The 15896-nt window shown below is 47.9% G+C and overlaps 1 protein-coding gene across 6 annotated transcripts in view; it reads right to left on the reverse strand.

The window, feature by feature from the left end:
- The window catches only part of LOC311444157 (gamma-aminobutyric acid receptor subunit alpha-3-like), a 91856-nt gene that overhangs the window by 10773 nt on the left and 65187 nt on the right, over positions 1–15896 (reverse strand). For all 6 annotated transcript variants that reach the window (XM_084535108.1, XM_084535110.1, XM_084535111.1 and 3 more), the window contains 4 exons: positions 15355–15575; positions 6011–6093; positions 2975–3118; positions 1554–1706 (listed from right to left, as the gene is read on the reverse strand). In XM_084535108.1, the coding sequence (XP_084391234.1) occupies positions 1554–1706; positions 2975–3118; positions 6011–6093; positions 15355–15575 (601 nt within the window). The remainder of the gene's footprint in view (positions 1–1553; positions 1707–2974; positions 3119–6010; positions 6094–15354; positions 15576–15896) is intronic.

Consider the following 15896-nt stretch of genomic DNA (forward strand, 5'->3'; position numbering starts at 1 on the left):
AGAGTTTCAGTAATATTGTTGGTAATACTTTCTGAGAGGGAAAAAAAAAAAAGAATAAACAATTGGAGTTCTCATTATTCTCTTAATAGCAAAGCAAAGCAATTTGGGAGCGAAGACATTTTTCACAAAGGTAGCTTTTAATTTTTCAATCAGCTTTTTCCTGACGAATCTGTGCTGCTACTTGAGGAAACCTGTCTAATTGCAAATATCAGGGTAACATGAGAGGGAATCAAATAACCTCATAGAAGGGCTCAGCCCAGGCATCGGGAGAGCAGAGGTGCTCCAGAGCTGGTGCAGGAGTTTCTTTCGAGAAACGCTCTTTGAGGTGGTACAGAGCTTCACATCCTTCACTTTATGATGTGCAGGTCTGCATCCTCCCCTCCAGCCTTTCCCTGTTGCAGTGCCAAGGCTCTGCAAGGCTCTGTCTGCCCCTTGGCAGTGCGGTATGGTGGGGTGATGGTTTGGGAGTATAGATCCTGAACTCCAGGTCTTGGCAGGAAAGCACGGAGAAATTCTGTTATTATGTATTTGCTGAAGCTATTAATACATGTGCAACGCCAGCCTGACGCTTTGCTTCAGAGAGAAGGTCTGAAACCAGCTGAAGAAAATAATAACAAAATATTTACTGTGCAGTTAAACTGCTGCAGCTCAGGATCCTGTTCCGTGGAGTCTGACCAGGGGCACATTAGCAACTTCAAAGGTAGAGCATTAAATGCCTCCCCATGTACCCACCCTCTTCTCAACTCAAAAGCTCATACAGATAAGCAGACACAGCCAAATGCATATAATTAGATGATCAATACCTTGATTACTGTTAATATTTATGGCTTGGCTTGTAGCAGAAACATGGACAGAAGTATTTTTACAGAGATTCCGTGGAAATCGGAGCACTGGAAAGACACTGAGAGCTATTATGGGAAATGGCCAGCGGCTTCACTGATGCCAGTCAAGGCTGGAGAAGACCAGCTCTGATGGCTGGTCCTTCCTCCCCTTGTTTCCCAGCCAGCCCTGAAGCCTGCCTCTTTCTGTAGCCTTTCTCTTCCCAAAGAATCATTTTCCCCTCTGAGCTGTGCTCCAAGCAGGACACGCTGACTCAACTTGTGGCAGCCTATGTGTGCTGGAGATCAGGATTCTTGATAATTTAGCTTTTTCTGCCAGCTATGTATTAATAAGGCATCCCAGGAAAGGAGAAATTGTCCACTGGGGTCACGAGCCAGAAACTCTCTGTAAGGCAGCAGCCTACACTGCCTCAGCTCCTCTCCTTGCATGGGGCATGGACATTGGTGTTTGGGCCCCAGACCTCACCAGCTCCATCAGCCTGGTGCCAGCTGCCTTGCAAACCCCCAGGCCACCAGGGCAAGGGGAGCTGGCTCTGGAGCATGGTGAACTTGTCCACCAAAGGGATGGTGGAGGCATGGATGGGATGGGGAGGCGAAGAGCTCATTGCATACATCAAATTGCTCTGCGCTGTGAATCTGGACAAAGCAGCAATTTCCCATTGCTTGCCTTTCTCCCCTGACCTGACCACAAACCCCACATGCTCCCAGACTCACCAAAAACCGTTCGGGCAGGGACGGACTCCCTGTTGAGCCAGAAGGAGACCTGGGACAGGATGACAGTCATAATGCAGGGCAGGTAGGTCTGGATGACGAAATACCCGATCTTCCTCTTGAGGTGGAAGTGTGTGGTCATGACGACGTACTCCCCTGCAGAGACAGCCGGTTAGAGACACAGAGCCACCACTGTGCTCCAGGATGGCACCGACTGAGCACCAGTCCCTCTACAAAACACCAACGGTCTGTCCTGAGCAAACTTGCAAACTCCAAGATGAAATTCCAGTCTGTGAGTTGTATTGGTGCTGGATGGCACGATTTTGTTTTTTCTGACAATCCTGACAATATTTTGCTTCTCCTCACTTTAACCATCTCAAAAAAAAAATCAGGGCAAGTTCTGTTATTAAAGGTCTGGGCTGTAGACCAAAGGAGCAGCCGTCTCTATTTTCCTCCAGTACCCTATTCCTCCACTCAAAGCAATGCACCAAAGCTTTGGATATTTCGCTGGGTTATTGTGCCTTTTTGTTGTGAGCGTTGCTCTGCTAAGTCATTACACGCAGGAGCCTTTAGCAGCTTTCTTGCCATTTCAGGTTATTCATCTGTACATTTTACTACAACTTAAGTAGAGAGATGGGCCAGATATTATGACATTTAGTCCTCTGGACTCCCTACATTTCCCCAAGGGAGGTGATATGAGTTGTTACAGACAGACACTATTAAAATCAAGTGCACCAGAGAGGAAATATTCTCAAATGAGAGAATTACTGGTGCATACAGAAGGAAAAAGAAAAAAAAAAAAAAAAAAAAAAAAGCAAAGAAGAAAAGAAAGATGAGAGAAACACACGAGATAACAGAAGCTATCAGTACCTGAATTCAGAAAGAAAGGGAGGAGCAGCAGATGGGAGAGAAAGATGATTAATATTGGTCATTAATCAGAGGAAACATTTGTTTGGAAGAATCTTCTATTAGCTGTGATAATATTTGTGTAAGCAGATGCAGTGAAAATCACACAACATCATGTTGCATTCACCTCCCCTGCCCACAGTGCTGTCCTGACAGGCTGAAAAGGGATCCAAGACAAATGAGTCTACAGTACCAAGGACCAGCTGGGCAAGATGGGGCAAATTTTCTGCACATCAGGTCATTTTAGATGCTTGAGATCAGTTTTCTAGAAGGTACAGGTAATAAGGTTCTCTCGGTAGAACCCACTAGAAGCTAAACATCTCAGTGCCTGAAGGTCACAGCCCCAGATGTCCTCAGCCATATTCTCCAACATCACAGGACTTGAGAAGCACCATGGTCCTCATCGCCTCCATGTACTGCCTGCATAATTACGCAAAATCATGGTACTCAAAGTCCATGGGTCTGTCTTGCCTGACAGTGTGCTCAGCCCATACATCTCGTCATAGTCCCACACGTACCTGTGCTGGATCGAACCATCTCTGTCCCAACAACATGGCCCAGCAGGTCATACTGGTTCAGGCGAGATCCACCCTTTGCTACTTCCACTGATTTATCCTTCCCCAGAGTCCAGGTGTAGATCACCTCTGTCTTTGTGTAGGCATCTGCAGAGGAGAAAGAAAAATGAGGTTCGTGCTTCTGGCTGACCTAAAATATACCAAAATTAGCCTGTAGCCTGCAGCCTCCTTGCTGTACATTCCTCAGAGCCACATGGCTGAGCACAGCCAAGCATGGCCAGAGACAAAGGCAGCTCAGCAACTGCTAATTGAATGAGCAAAAGGGAACAAGGGTTTTGGGAAGGGAGCTGGAAGGAATATAGGGGCAGAGCAATGTCTCTGAAAAATGCTGTCGCCTTGACACAGTGGCTCTGCAAGGGCTGGCTCCAAGCAGAGGCAAAATAGGAAGGCATCCAGGCCAGCATGGTGCTGGGGCAGCAGGACGAACACCACCCTGCAATGCCAGGGGCTGGGACAGTTACTCTGTCAGCGGCTGACAAGAGGGGTTACACACAAACGGGGTTGAATTTCAGGTTGTTTAGTTTAAAATAAATAAATGTAAATCTTTACCTTCAGGCACAGCTGTCCCCAGCCTCACAGCCCTGGAGGTGGTGTGCCCTCCCACCAGTGTGTTCTGTGCACTGTGCGACCCCATGCCTGCAGGGCAGTGCTGGGAAGAGCCTGCCTGCACGTTGCAGAAGACAGCAGGCAAGTGCTGCTGAGCTGCTGCAAGGGGCAGTGCCAGGCTCGCAGCCAGGGCAGCCTTCCAGTGACTTGCAAGCTCCCCTCTCCATCCTTGCCCAACACCTCCCTAAAACACATGGTCACCATCACCATCACAAGCCTTTGTGACCAAAACCCTGCTTGTTCCCATAACTGCTCTCTTTCCCACTTGTTCTCTCAGTGTCGCCAGCCCTCCAGTATCTAGAAATTAAGTTTCTCCAGGTTCTACTAGGTGCTACAACTCTCTGTAATGCTCAAGCTTCCTGTCCAGGCCCACTCTGCAGTAATTTTCTAGGCAAAAACAATGTTCACTATCTGCAAAGCCATTTTAACATGTGTTTTTCATTCATTTTTACCACCAGCTTCTTGTATTAAGATATTAAGACATCTCCGGCTAGGGTCAGGCCAAGCATTGGGTCAAGTCTACTATGGAAATTTCTCAGCTCATGCTTTGTGGATGATTGTGTCCTAAATCAGCTAGATCTCCCTGATCTTTTAAAAACAACCATTGTTATCCCTGCACTGTGGGTTTTGGCAAACCTGCTAAACACTAAGCAGGCACTGTGTGAAGCAGGGGGCATGGTTTTGATGATCAGCCAATGTTTCTCAGCATGCCACGGTGCTGCTTAAGCACTTCAGATGCAGACTGGCACTTCTCATCTGATGTGCAACACTGCTTTTCCAGCCCCTCCTTCCAGCTCTCCACATGCTTCTGGAGAGCACCTTCCTCCTTCAGGTTTAGCTCTGTACAGCTCTGCCAGTGCTCCTCTGCCTTGGTGGACGGCACCTTCTGCTCTGGCAGTCACGGTTCTCCCACCACCACTCTCAGTCTGCAGAGGAAACCTGTCCACATCTTCAGCACCATCCACTTTGCTTCATACGTGAAAGTGCAGGTTTCTTCTCACCTAGTTGTCCTGTGATACCTGCTGTCATGTAGCCACGGCACGGATAATTGGAACCTATTTAATGCCAGGAATCTGTTTTAGTTCTGTTCAATGACCCACTTGCAATGCAGTCTAGTCCAATCCAAGGACAGTTCTGTAACACTTAGTGGAGCTGATAAGTCTAGCAACATCTTCTGCTTTCCTAGTCTCAGCTGCTATACAAATCTCCTATGACTGGCTTAGAAACAGTTGTTCTTTGCTGTGCTCATCTATCTTTAGGGAGCGTGGGGAGAGGTAAAGCCATCACCTTCACTACACTTCTGGCCCAAGGAATGAAGTGAGCACACGGTGTGCACTTGGGCAACTGTGGCTCTCTGAAGTGGCTGATCACCCTACTTCTCCTGCAAGCTCTCTGCTTTCCCACTCGGGGTGCATGCCACTGTGGCACAGGGACAGGAGGCCTCTGATAAGCCATTCAGCTTGAGGGATCACTTGTCACCAAGGCAAATTTGGCTATCCTTTGAACAGCACATCTGGCACTAGCACTGCCCTTGTACTTACAGAATCTGAACCACATTAAGCTTCTTGCAAACGAGCAGCTTCCAGCTGTGGGCAGCTTTTTGGTGCAAACAGTGATTTAATCCTACTCCAACATAAGAGAGGTGAACTCACATGCTATGCAAATGGGTGCTTTAGAAATATTCATAGTAACATTAATCAAGGGCAGCTTTCTGAGCTGCTTGTGTCAAAACTCCCATCATTTAAAGGGCAAATCAGTAAAAAAATGCCCAGAAGAACCCCAAAGGGTGTTCCAGCAGGAATATGCACATTAGTCTCTTTTCCTCACCAAGAAAGTAATTAGATATAGAGTAATCTGCCTTCCTGAAAGTCTTGTAATAATCCCAAAGTTTAGGCCTGAGGTATGAGATTTTATATCCCTCCTCACAAGGTCAATTAACATTAATAATTCATCCTTCTCTAAGGCTTGCTAATTTACTGGACTTAGTTATGTCTTGTGGCAATGAGTTCTACATTTAATAGAAGCTACCCAAGAAAATACTTCTTTTTAGAAGTTTTGAACAATCCAGCTTCATGGATGCATTTTGTCAGAAGACAGAGGGGCAGATGCACATGATAAACATGATTTTTTCTGGTGTCTATCAAATTCTTCCACTTTCCACAGATTTAACCACAGATTTGCTCCCTGCTCATTTGTGATGATGGCAGGAATTGCATTTGAGATACCAGAAACAAATTTTTAGTCATGTTACCATTAGCAACTATGCTACAATTAATAACACCATTAATAAAATCATGGAAGACACTGGCCACGCAAAGGACTGTTCTTTATCTCTGAAGCTACCACCTTACAGGGACTGATCAAGGTACTTACAGCTCCCAAATTTCAGTGGACAAGCATGCACATCCATTGGGAAGTCCTCCAGGTGCATGGGGCACTCGGCATGAATCGTTAGCCTACAAGACAAAACACAGGGCATGATCAGAAACACACGGCTGCAGAGGCTCCCACCTGGCCCTTCTGCCATGACATCTTTACACCGCATCCATCAAAGGCCTTAACGTGGTCCCTAACTCCTAGGTCTTCAGGCAGAAGGCCATCAGCTGTGGAGAGAGCAGAAGGCATGCAGATCTGGCCGCCTTTCCCACTTTTTGAACTCAGCACTATTGACTGAGTTCATCTTTATCCACTCAGTGCAATCAGAAAATCTGCCAAAGGCCAGGATGTGTGTTTGCTTCTGTGCTGTGCAGAGAGCTCATTAACGCCAGGTGCCAGGGGACACCTCACGGATGGTGCTGGAAAGCAGAAGGAAGAGCTTCCAGGGACACCTAACACGTCCATTTCTTCCCGATGGGCTGGGAGGAGCCAAGGCCTGGCAGATTATTCACCAAAGCCAAAGAATTAAGGGGCATGCTGAGCAAAGTGAGAGCCAGGAGATCGCAGTTGGCACTGCAGGGCACAAGGCCGCAGCGCGTGTGGGGCACCACAGCCCACCTCCCGTGGTGGTGGCATTGCAGAGAATGCACACAGGCAGATGTAGAAGTGCCCATCCCGGGGATGCTGGCAGGAGTGCTGGACTGCTTTTGTGCTCTGTGCATCCACCAAATCCCAGCGGGATGCCTCATCACTAAGTGGTTTCATCAGGGAGGCGCAGGCATAATCACAGCACGCTGCAGAACATGGGGCCAGGCATGAAAGGATCCGTTATAAAAGGCTCTAAAAAAGGAAGCTCTGAGCTCTTCTTCTTCCTCCTTGAAGTACCAAAAAGCCTGCGGACTAGGAGGGAGAGCCAGAACAGATGGCTTCCCCGGGGACTTCTAATATGATCTCCTCTGGAGGAACAGTTTTGTCAAAATGGACCCACTTCTGATGGCTCAGAAAAATAACAAGGAACAAATAATCCGTGATGGGAGCAAGGGGTGAGTGCAAAGGGCAAGTGCACAGACTGAAGGCTGAAGGTGGCTTGTGGAAAACACAGGTCAGGAGGCATGGTGGAAACCTTCTATCAAGACATTTTCCTTTAGCTGGAAAATGGCCTTTTAACCAATGGGATATGTTCAGGTCAGTTATTCTCCACAGGAAATATTAAGGATTTGTCAAATGCAAGACAAACCTCAAAAATAATAGTGGGTTCAGATTTTTCCTAGCAAAAAAATAAAAGAAAAAAAGAAAAAAAGAGAGGAAAAAAAAAAAAAAAAGAGAGAGAGAGAGAGAAAAAAGAAAGTTTAAAAAAAAGGGGGATTTTGTTTTCATAGGAGCAAGCCTTAAATGATTCTGGGGGAAAAAAAAATAAAAAAATAAAAAAGAAAGAAAAAAAAAGGAAAAAAAAAAGAAGGACTTTTTTAAAGTTATCATCAAAGAGTCCTGCTGGATGACAGCAAACGCTTCCCAAATCACTCCAAGTACCTCTGTAAGGAAGCATAAGAGTGGCAGCATGGCTTGGGGCCTCCAGAGAGGATGGAGGCGGCGGCGATGGTGGCCGCAGGCAGCAGATGGTGCTGCGGCAGGCAGGACACGAGCTTTGTGCCAGGGAGGGCAGCAGCAGCAGATTCCTGCAGAGCTGCTCCGCGTCAGCGGCTGTATCCTGGAAACTCCCCTCCAGCGAGGAAGTTTGCTCTGCCACCATGAGGGAACGAACCTCATGATTTTGGAGCCACATCCAGTATCATCAGTTCAGTTCCTTTTCGAGGAGCTGCAAAAGCTGGCATCCTCAGCCAGGCAGAGGTGTTAAATCAAGAAGCAGAGCTGGAAGCTGGCATAACCTCAATGGGGTAGGGCTGGGTGGCCAAAACCCTCCTGTGTGACCAGAAGCCCCCACAGCAGGGGTTTCAAACCCTGCAAACCCAGCCTTTGGGTTTTCTTGCATGAGATTGCAAAGGAAACAGGTGAGGAAAGTGGTTTCCTGCAGGTCTTCTGCATCCATCCCCACCGTGTTTCAGTGATACCTCCCTGCTCTGTAATGCAACAGCAGCAAATATTTTTTTCTGACGTTTTCCAGGGCCAGGTACAACTGCCCTATCTCCACCAGGCACATCCAGCCAGGGGCAACTATAAAAACAGCAGCTCCCCCAGGCAGGACGGGCTCAGTTCTGGTAAACAGGTCTCAGCAGGATGTGGCCCCATACACCCCGTGTGGATTGTTAAGGTCACATTTGCTGCTGGGTCTCAAGGGCTCTCAGCCCAGCCATGACTGATACGATGCTCCATACTCTGGCCATGTTAGTCAGAAGGGGTTTAACGTGTCTGCACAGACAGACTCCATGTCTAGTAGAGGAGGCCAGGAGGTGCTTATGGGGAAGTACAAAACCCGTGTGCGTTCTGAGCAAGTCTCTCCTTGCTGTCCTCTCCCAGAGCTGGTGGTTTACAGCTACCATGCTTCAGAGGCTGCATTTAGGCTTTTGAGTGCACAAAAGACCAAGGACCTTACCTTGTCTGTGAATCCTTGCTGAGTAGGGGCTGGTGAACACCATGTCTGTGGTAATTGTTCTACTGAAAGAGCTGATAATGACATTCCTACTTTCATTTTGTCTGACCCCAGCTTAGCTTCCTCAGCCTACCCCACAACCACTGTGTGGACAACATTACTTCCTTGAAAGCAAATCACTTTATCTGACCTGCTGATCGCATTTTCACCTCTGGGCTGAACATACGTGCCCTTACATGAGAGAAAAGCAGGGCTGAGCTTTAGGACGTCAGCCAAGACTTACTAGTTTCAACAAGCCTATGAGCACATTGCTGCAATGACTTTCTGCTGGGGACCACATGCCACCACCAACTGCTCTTTCACTTTGATGTTGCTTTTTTATAATGTGGGTGAAGATTAAGGTTTCAAGAAGTGGGTATAAAAACCTGGTAGCAAGGCGTAAGTTAAACAGTCTTGCTCCTCCTGTTCTGTTTCTTGAGTGATGCTTTCTTTTTTCCAGCTTGGAATTTACCTGGGGAGCTTTGTTGTTTGTAAGCATGTCAAGCATATCCTCACTGATTTTACCACTCAATTATTTCTGTTTCCTTTCCAACTGCAGTGGACTTTTTGCTTCTAGTATTTGTCACTGTCACTTGCATAAAGGAAATGTTGATGCCTCTGCATGCAAAATTTAGCATTCCACCTGTTTCCCTCAGGAGGCCACACAAGACTCTTCCTTTTAACCTTCCCATTGCTGCCTTGGCTTCACTAACTGCTTTATCATTTCAAAAAGCTCTTTTTGAAAGGGTGTTCACAAAGTCGGCTTTTCCAAAAGCCTTCTCCTAGTCAGTGCTTTCCTTCTGATTTATCCTGAACTCCCCCAAACCAGAATGGCCTTTTTCATCCACTGTTCTGGCTGCAAATTTTGGCTGTGATTAACAGCTACTAGGGATAAAGCTGAACATGGACAGCTCAAGGGACCACAGATTGTGGGTCCGGTTGCTGAGTGCCATTTAGAGCAGCCAGAAAGAGCCTCAGAGGGGGCCAGGACAGCAGCAGAGACCAGCTGGGCACAAGCTGGCCTTGGCCATACCCAACTGCCCACTCCAGGCCATGGCCAACAAGAGCAACTGTCATCAAGAGAAGGACACAACTTTATAACAATGCCAGATGACTCCGTGGCTGTGTGGGAAAGCAGCAGTCACATTTTATATCTGAAGTGTGTCTTATTAGCTGAGCCAGTAAGCAACAACAGAACACAATAAATATATCAACAAACTACTGAAAAAAGCAACCTAATCCACCACCTCCTCCACCCACAACTGAAGAAGCTGGGTCTTTTTTTATCTTTTTTTTTTTTTTTTAAGTCTCCTGAAATTAAATAAAAGCAAAATGCCGTATCATCCCAGCGAGATGAGCGTGGTTCAGCAATTTCAACCAGCCTGAAGTCAGCACATTCACGGATAACACGTGAAGGCAGTCAGCTTCCTTGCTGAAAAGAAATGGAGCACGGGCATTCCCCCTCACAGCTATTCTCCTTGGCCTGAAACCTCTTTGCCTTTGCCCCGTGTGTGCTAGCCCCAAGGTGCTCTGTCCCACGCACTATTGCTCCTCCTTACCCCCCACGTCCCTCAGCTATCCTTCACTCCCCTTTGCTGTGCCCTCTTCTCCTGCAGCCTCTCTCGCACACACTCATCGTTCAGAGCACTAATTAGCAGCAGCATTAGGTGAGCTGTGGCATCAATCACCGCTGAGGAAGTGCCTGTATTCCTCTTTCATCCCCCCAGCTCTCCCCACAGCCTCCTGTTGCTGGAAGAGGGCTCCTCAGCACCATATGCTTTGCCTAATGAAACATCAAAATGTCAGGCTAAGAGGAATGTACCTCGCTTCCCAGACAATTACCACTGCCTCTGCGGCGTTCGTGCTAAAGAGCCTGTTACAGAAATTCTCATCTTTGCCCCTGACCTTGTACAAGAGAGCTCATGGCCAGATAGCCACAGAGGTTTGCTTCATTGCCCTGGTGTCCTGTTCAGGTCTGGACATCTGAGCCCTGAAATGCCATTGCAAAGCCTCGGCAGCATGTGAAAAAATAGCCAAACTGCCAGCAAACACATCATCCAGCTGCTGTATCCTTTGGCTCGTCCATCCCAGTCACTAACAACAACTTCTGCAGACCTGTCTTGGAATCAAACTGCCAACTCCTCGTGCTTTCCTCTGCTTTGCTGCCACGGCAGCACCAAAAGTAGAACATCCAGTGGAGAAGCCATGTTTTTCCTCTTTAAAGTCACGGGGAGCCCTTTGAACTGCTCAACACAATGGCAAGAAGCGTGAATCAGGCTAAACATACCTCTCCCAGGGCTGGCGGTACAACAAACCTCTTCAGCTGCGTTCTCATGGTTACCGGCAGCTTAGCAGAGCCTTTGATGTGTCATTAGAGCCCCCGTCGCTACCTGCCTCTGCCTCGTGCTGCAGGATGAGGGAGAGCCTCGGTCCAATTTCTGGGACGCAAAACGCAATAATCCCTCGGTGTACGTGTGCTCCAAAAACATGACAGCACCCCGCACAGCGGAGCCAACTTTGTTTATGCCGGGGAGATTGCTTGAGTTTTGTCCTGATTTCTCCTCCAGGAGGTTTGTTAATAACCACAGTCAGGATGAATAGGTAGTGTTTGCGGTTTGGGCTGTGTGCAAATCTAGGTTAGGTTTAATTGCTGGGGTTTGAGTTTGAAAGCCAAGTTTTTTCTAGGATCCTTGTGCTGGATCTGAAAACACAGAATTCACTTTGCAGCCATCCCCCGGAGATTTCAGCCCATGATGGCAGAAATGCAGGGAGATAAGGCGATCCCTGAAGATTTCTCCCTCCTGGGACAGCTTCTTTACGAAAGTGTGCCTGCATAAAAGCAAACTTGGAAAATAGGTCGTTTCTGCCTTTGGATCCACTCAGGAAACTGTATGGAAGGGAGAAGCTTCAAACTGACTCATAACATCTCACCTCATCTATTCAGGGGCTTGTGTGCTAGCAGTGTAACTTGGTCTGCCTGGGTCCCTTTATGCTGTTGCCTACACCAAGCACAAGGTAGGATGAAGCCAAATAGCTGCAGCACTCTACTATGCAGAGGAGCTGGTTCTGAGATGCCTGAGCTGCTCCTCTTGCAGAAGGGAGAAATATGGTTGCACCTCCACCGTACAGGAGGGTTTTGCAAGATGCAGCCTCCAGTTATCACAAATTACCCAGGGGTTAAAACAAAAAACAGGCGGTAAAGCAACCCAAAGCTTTTGCTGGGAGAGATCCTGCAAGACTGCAATTTCAAACAGCAGCCTGGGAGTCACAACCCCCTAAGCATGCTGCAGCAGGTATGGGGCTTGTTATCTAGGGCTCAGCCACCTCGTTGGGGCTCCACATGCCCTGGGTGCCTTTGTGCCCATCTTTCCCTAACGCTCTTCCTCCACCTCACATGGGGCTGCACTTGTCCTTTCCAGGTGCTCGTGCACTGCAGCTGAAGACTTTACATTGTCTTCAGCAATACTGGTTCTTGAGGCAAAGTCTTTGGGCATGCAGTTGAATGTGTCAGCCTGGCAGTTAAAGAAAACATCCTCTGAGTGCATAACTTGAGCACATATTGTCTGGGAAACACTCTGACAATAACCACAAAGCCTCAACACGCCACTCTGACAGTGCCCGTGAAAAGTAGAAGAGCTCTTTAAAACCTGGATTCACAAAGTTGAATCCCATTGGCACAGCATCAAGCTTTTGCTATTTTCATGTTTCAAGGCCAGGAAGAACCAGAACATTATCGATGTGCCCCACACAATTTGAGCCAGAGATTACATCCAGAGATTGCTGCAGCAGCTGAGTTTTTGTCTGTACCTTATGTAAATCCACGTGCAATCCCTGGTTTGTTGTGTTCAGCTCAGACACCAGAGCTTTGAGGCCTTAACTGGGCTTTTGTGAGCTACTTAGATCTTGTAGGAGCTCCAAAAACAAGACAGCAGAGGCAGGGCTACATGACAAAGCTGTGTTCCCCGCACTCTCTACGGCAGCCAGAGCAGCAGGGAAGAGGCAGGAGGATCAGTAATCCTGTCCGTTGCTCAGCAGCCAGAAGGAAGGGAAGAGAGAAATACAATTTTGTGCTGCGGTCACAAAGGCCATCTTGTCACCCAGGTGCCAAGGCCTGACTCAGGGATCAGATGTCTGAACCATGGTGCCTAAGGGATCTGCGCTGTGATGTGACTAAGGGAAATCTCTGGACGCCCAGCTACAGCTGGTGTGCAGCTCCTTGAAGCTCAGGCCAGTGATAAAGAGGCTCTCTCCAGGAGCCATAAATATTGTCACACCGGTGTAATTTTGCTGGATGCATGTGTCAGAGTTGCTGTTCCACCAGAGCAACTTCATCTATAAATGTAAGCCTTGACTAAGAGAAGTGGGCTTTCACGGCAGGATAAATAGCAAGAGACATGCCTCTAATTGCACATCAGCAGAGCTGATCCCTCAAGGATATTGGCTGGTACAAGGTAAAGGAGGAAGATACGTCTCAGGAGTCAAACTGCATGGCAATGCACCAGCCTTGACTGAGCCTGCAAGGGACTGCATGGGACAGGCAGCACGCAGCCCTGACAGTGCTGGGAAAAGCTGATGGAGGTCAAAACTCACTCCCCAGCCAGCAGCACAGTGTGGGCCTTGGGGATTTGCACCTGGCTGGATGGCAGCTCTCTGTGGCTGAGACTGCCTTCCTGCTCCCTCCTTTCAGAAGGACACGCATGTGTGCCACTTGGAGCTAGTCTGGGATGAAGGAAGCACAACATAAAATGAGTCTTCTTCCAGCCCTTTCCTGGGAGGAGGTTTCAAAGCACCTAACGAGGGAGGGCAATGCCATCACCATCATTTTACAGAGGAACTGAGGTGCCTATGAGTATCTACAAGCCCATGGCAAAGCCAGGTCTGGTCTCTGAGCCTCAGCCTGATCACACGCTGCGCAGCCTGTGCCCTTACATCTTCTTCTTTCTGAGCTCCCACCCAAAAGACCCTGCGTGGCCCTGAGTGAGCTTTTTCTCCAGCAGCAGGGAGAAGAACAACCGTCAGCTGTGCTGTGACAGAGATCCTGTCCTGCATGTATCAAACAGCAAACCAAAAAATGATATACATGTAAAACCTCTTTCATCCCTAAGACACTGTCCTGTACAGAGCTGTGCTTTCCAGATGCCTTTCTGGCCAGCTGTGACCACATCTCCAGCACCAGGCTGGTCCAACACTGCTTGGGGCCGCACTGGAATAGTTTCACACATGCTATCAGGAAAGTTTGCAAGTGACAAGCTCTGCTGGACAAGCAAAAAGTCTACATGCACTGTGCCTCCTGGTACTGAGCAATGCAACATGACATATCCAGTCCTCACCTTTGGGTATCTCTGAGTGGGCTCTTCACCTCCTGCAAAGACTTGGAAGTACATTTACGGGGGGCAAAAGCAGAAACAAAGGTAGGTCCCTTTGTGGTCACCATTGTCCCCCCTCCTTCCCTGGGAGACGGCTACACTGAAGGATGTGTTGAATTTATGTAAAACCCCCTGTGACTCCACTCCCTCTGAGAAGCTCATTCCCAAGAGCCTCGTGATGCTGGCACCCTGGCACCTTCCCAGCTCTAAACGAAAGAGCAAATTCAATACTTCCCCAGTCACACAAAACTTGCTGAAGAAGGTAATGGTTATTTGCTAAATAAAGAGCAAGTGAAATGATATAAATGCCCTGAAATTGGGTCCTTTTTTGCTGCTTTATGCCAGTAGCTCCTATAATGCTTTGCAGTCAGACAGGGATACAAACTGGGGGAGTGTTAGTCATCTGACATGCAGGTCAGACAGCCAGGAGCAGAGCTGAGCCCTTAAGTCAAATTGGGCTTCTCCCTTCATTTACCCCATCTGCCTCAGTAACGTGAGATCACTGATGTTCAGAGACCTCCACCCCCAGGGCACTGGCAGGATTAGCTCATATTTGAGAAGTGCTGCACAAGAGCAGAGCATTGTTTATCAATGTAGGCTGTAAAACTTGCTGACACTGTGTAGATTCACAGCCAGCTCAGCTATGAAGAGATGAAATCCTGTCTGGTCCTCGAACAGCAGAGGTGAAAGTGCAGCATCTCGGCACACAGCATCCACAATGAAGCGTGTTATTAGTTTGGGTTGGCTTGAAGATGGAGGCACAGAAAATAATTTTTGAAAACAAGGATTTACACCTTCCCATAAACAACTCAGTACCATTCTTCTGCATCTCTGAGTATCTTGCTGTTTCATTTATAGGTCCATTTACCTTGGAAGGCAGATTAGTACATCAACCCCAGGTGGCAAACTTTAGTTACATGGGTGAATAGCTTCCAAGCATACAGGAACAACTCAGTAATTCCTGAATTAACATACAATTAACCCAAAGTTATTCCTCCATGTTCTCTGCCTGTTGCAGTTTAGTGGCAAGTGTATGTACCAGGGCTGTTCTTGAAAAATCCATGATCCCCCAGGCATGGTTCCCCAACAGCAACCTGTGACTGGAAGGAAGGCCCCAGCTTGTTAGATCTTGTTAGATCTTTCGGAGGGTTCTGGAGTATATATATATGCTAACAAATTCAGAGCTGCTCTCAAGCTGCTGGAGAATGCCAAATTCTTCCATCCTAAAGTTTTTCTGCCATTACCAACGACCTGACTTCATATCCCATCAGAGATCAGGAACAAAAATCACTTTGGTGGCAAAGAAATTGCATAAAGTACAGATCCAAACCTGCCTGCGTGGGACTGTCGTGTGTGCGGGGACCTGGAAGGCCATGGCACGAGCTTACCTCATGGTGTACAGGAGGGTGCCGTTGTCCACCAGGCGCAGCAGCTTGTTGGGTGTTGTCATGTTGTGGGCAACAGATTTTTTCCCGTTGTGGAAGAAGGTGTCAGGGGTCCAGATCTTACTGGCCAGCAGGTTGTTCAGGGGGAGTATCTTCATGGGACCGTCGAACTTCAGCCTCTCGTCTCTCCAGGACTGCCGGAAAAAGACATCAATGGTGTATTCCTTTGTGGAGAAAGGAGAGAAAAATAAGTCTCATTTTACTTAACTTCTCATCGAAGTGCTTCAAGAAATGGTGAACAACTTCGATCGTTGAGCAGGTTCTGTTTGGGCAGTCCTCGGTTGATAAGAAGCCTGATGCAACGAGAAGGGGGGAAAACTGTGAAGGATCACAGGCGCTTGCTGCGTTTTGGAAAGTGTTTTACATGTGATGCCAAAACCTGCGTCTCAGTGTTTGTGACAGACTGCAGACAAGCTGCAATTCAGCCTGCAGCACAAAGCAGTTAGTCCTGGGGACGCACTGCTGCACTTCTATCTAGATGTCAC

The sequence above is a fragment of the Aythya ferina genome (assembly GCF_964211825.1).
Source record: "Aythya ferina genome assembly, chromosome: 13".
NCBI classification, from domain to species: Eukaryota; Metazoa; Chordata; class Aves; order Anseriformes; family Anatidae; genus Aythya; species Aythya ferina.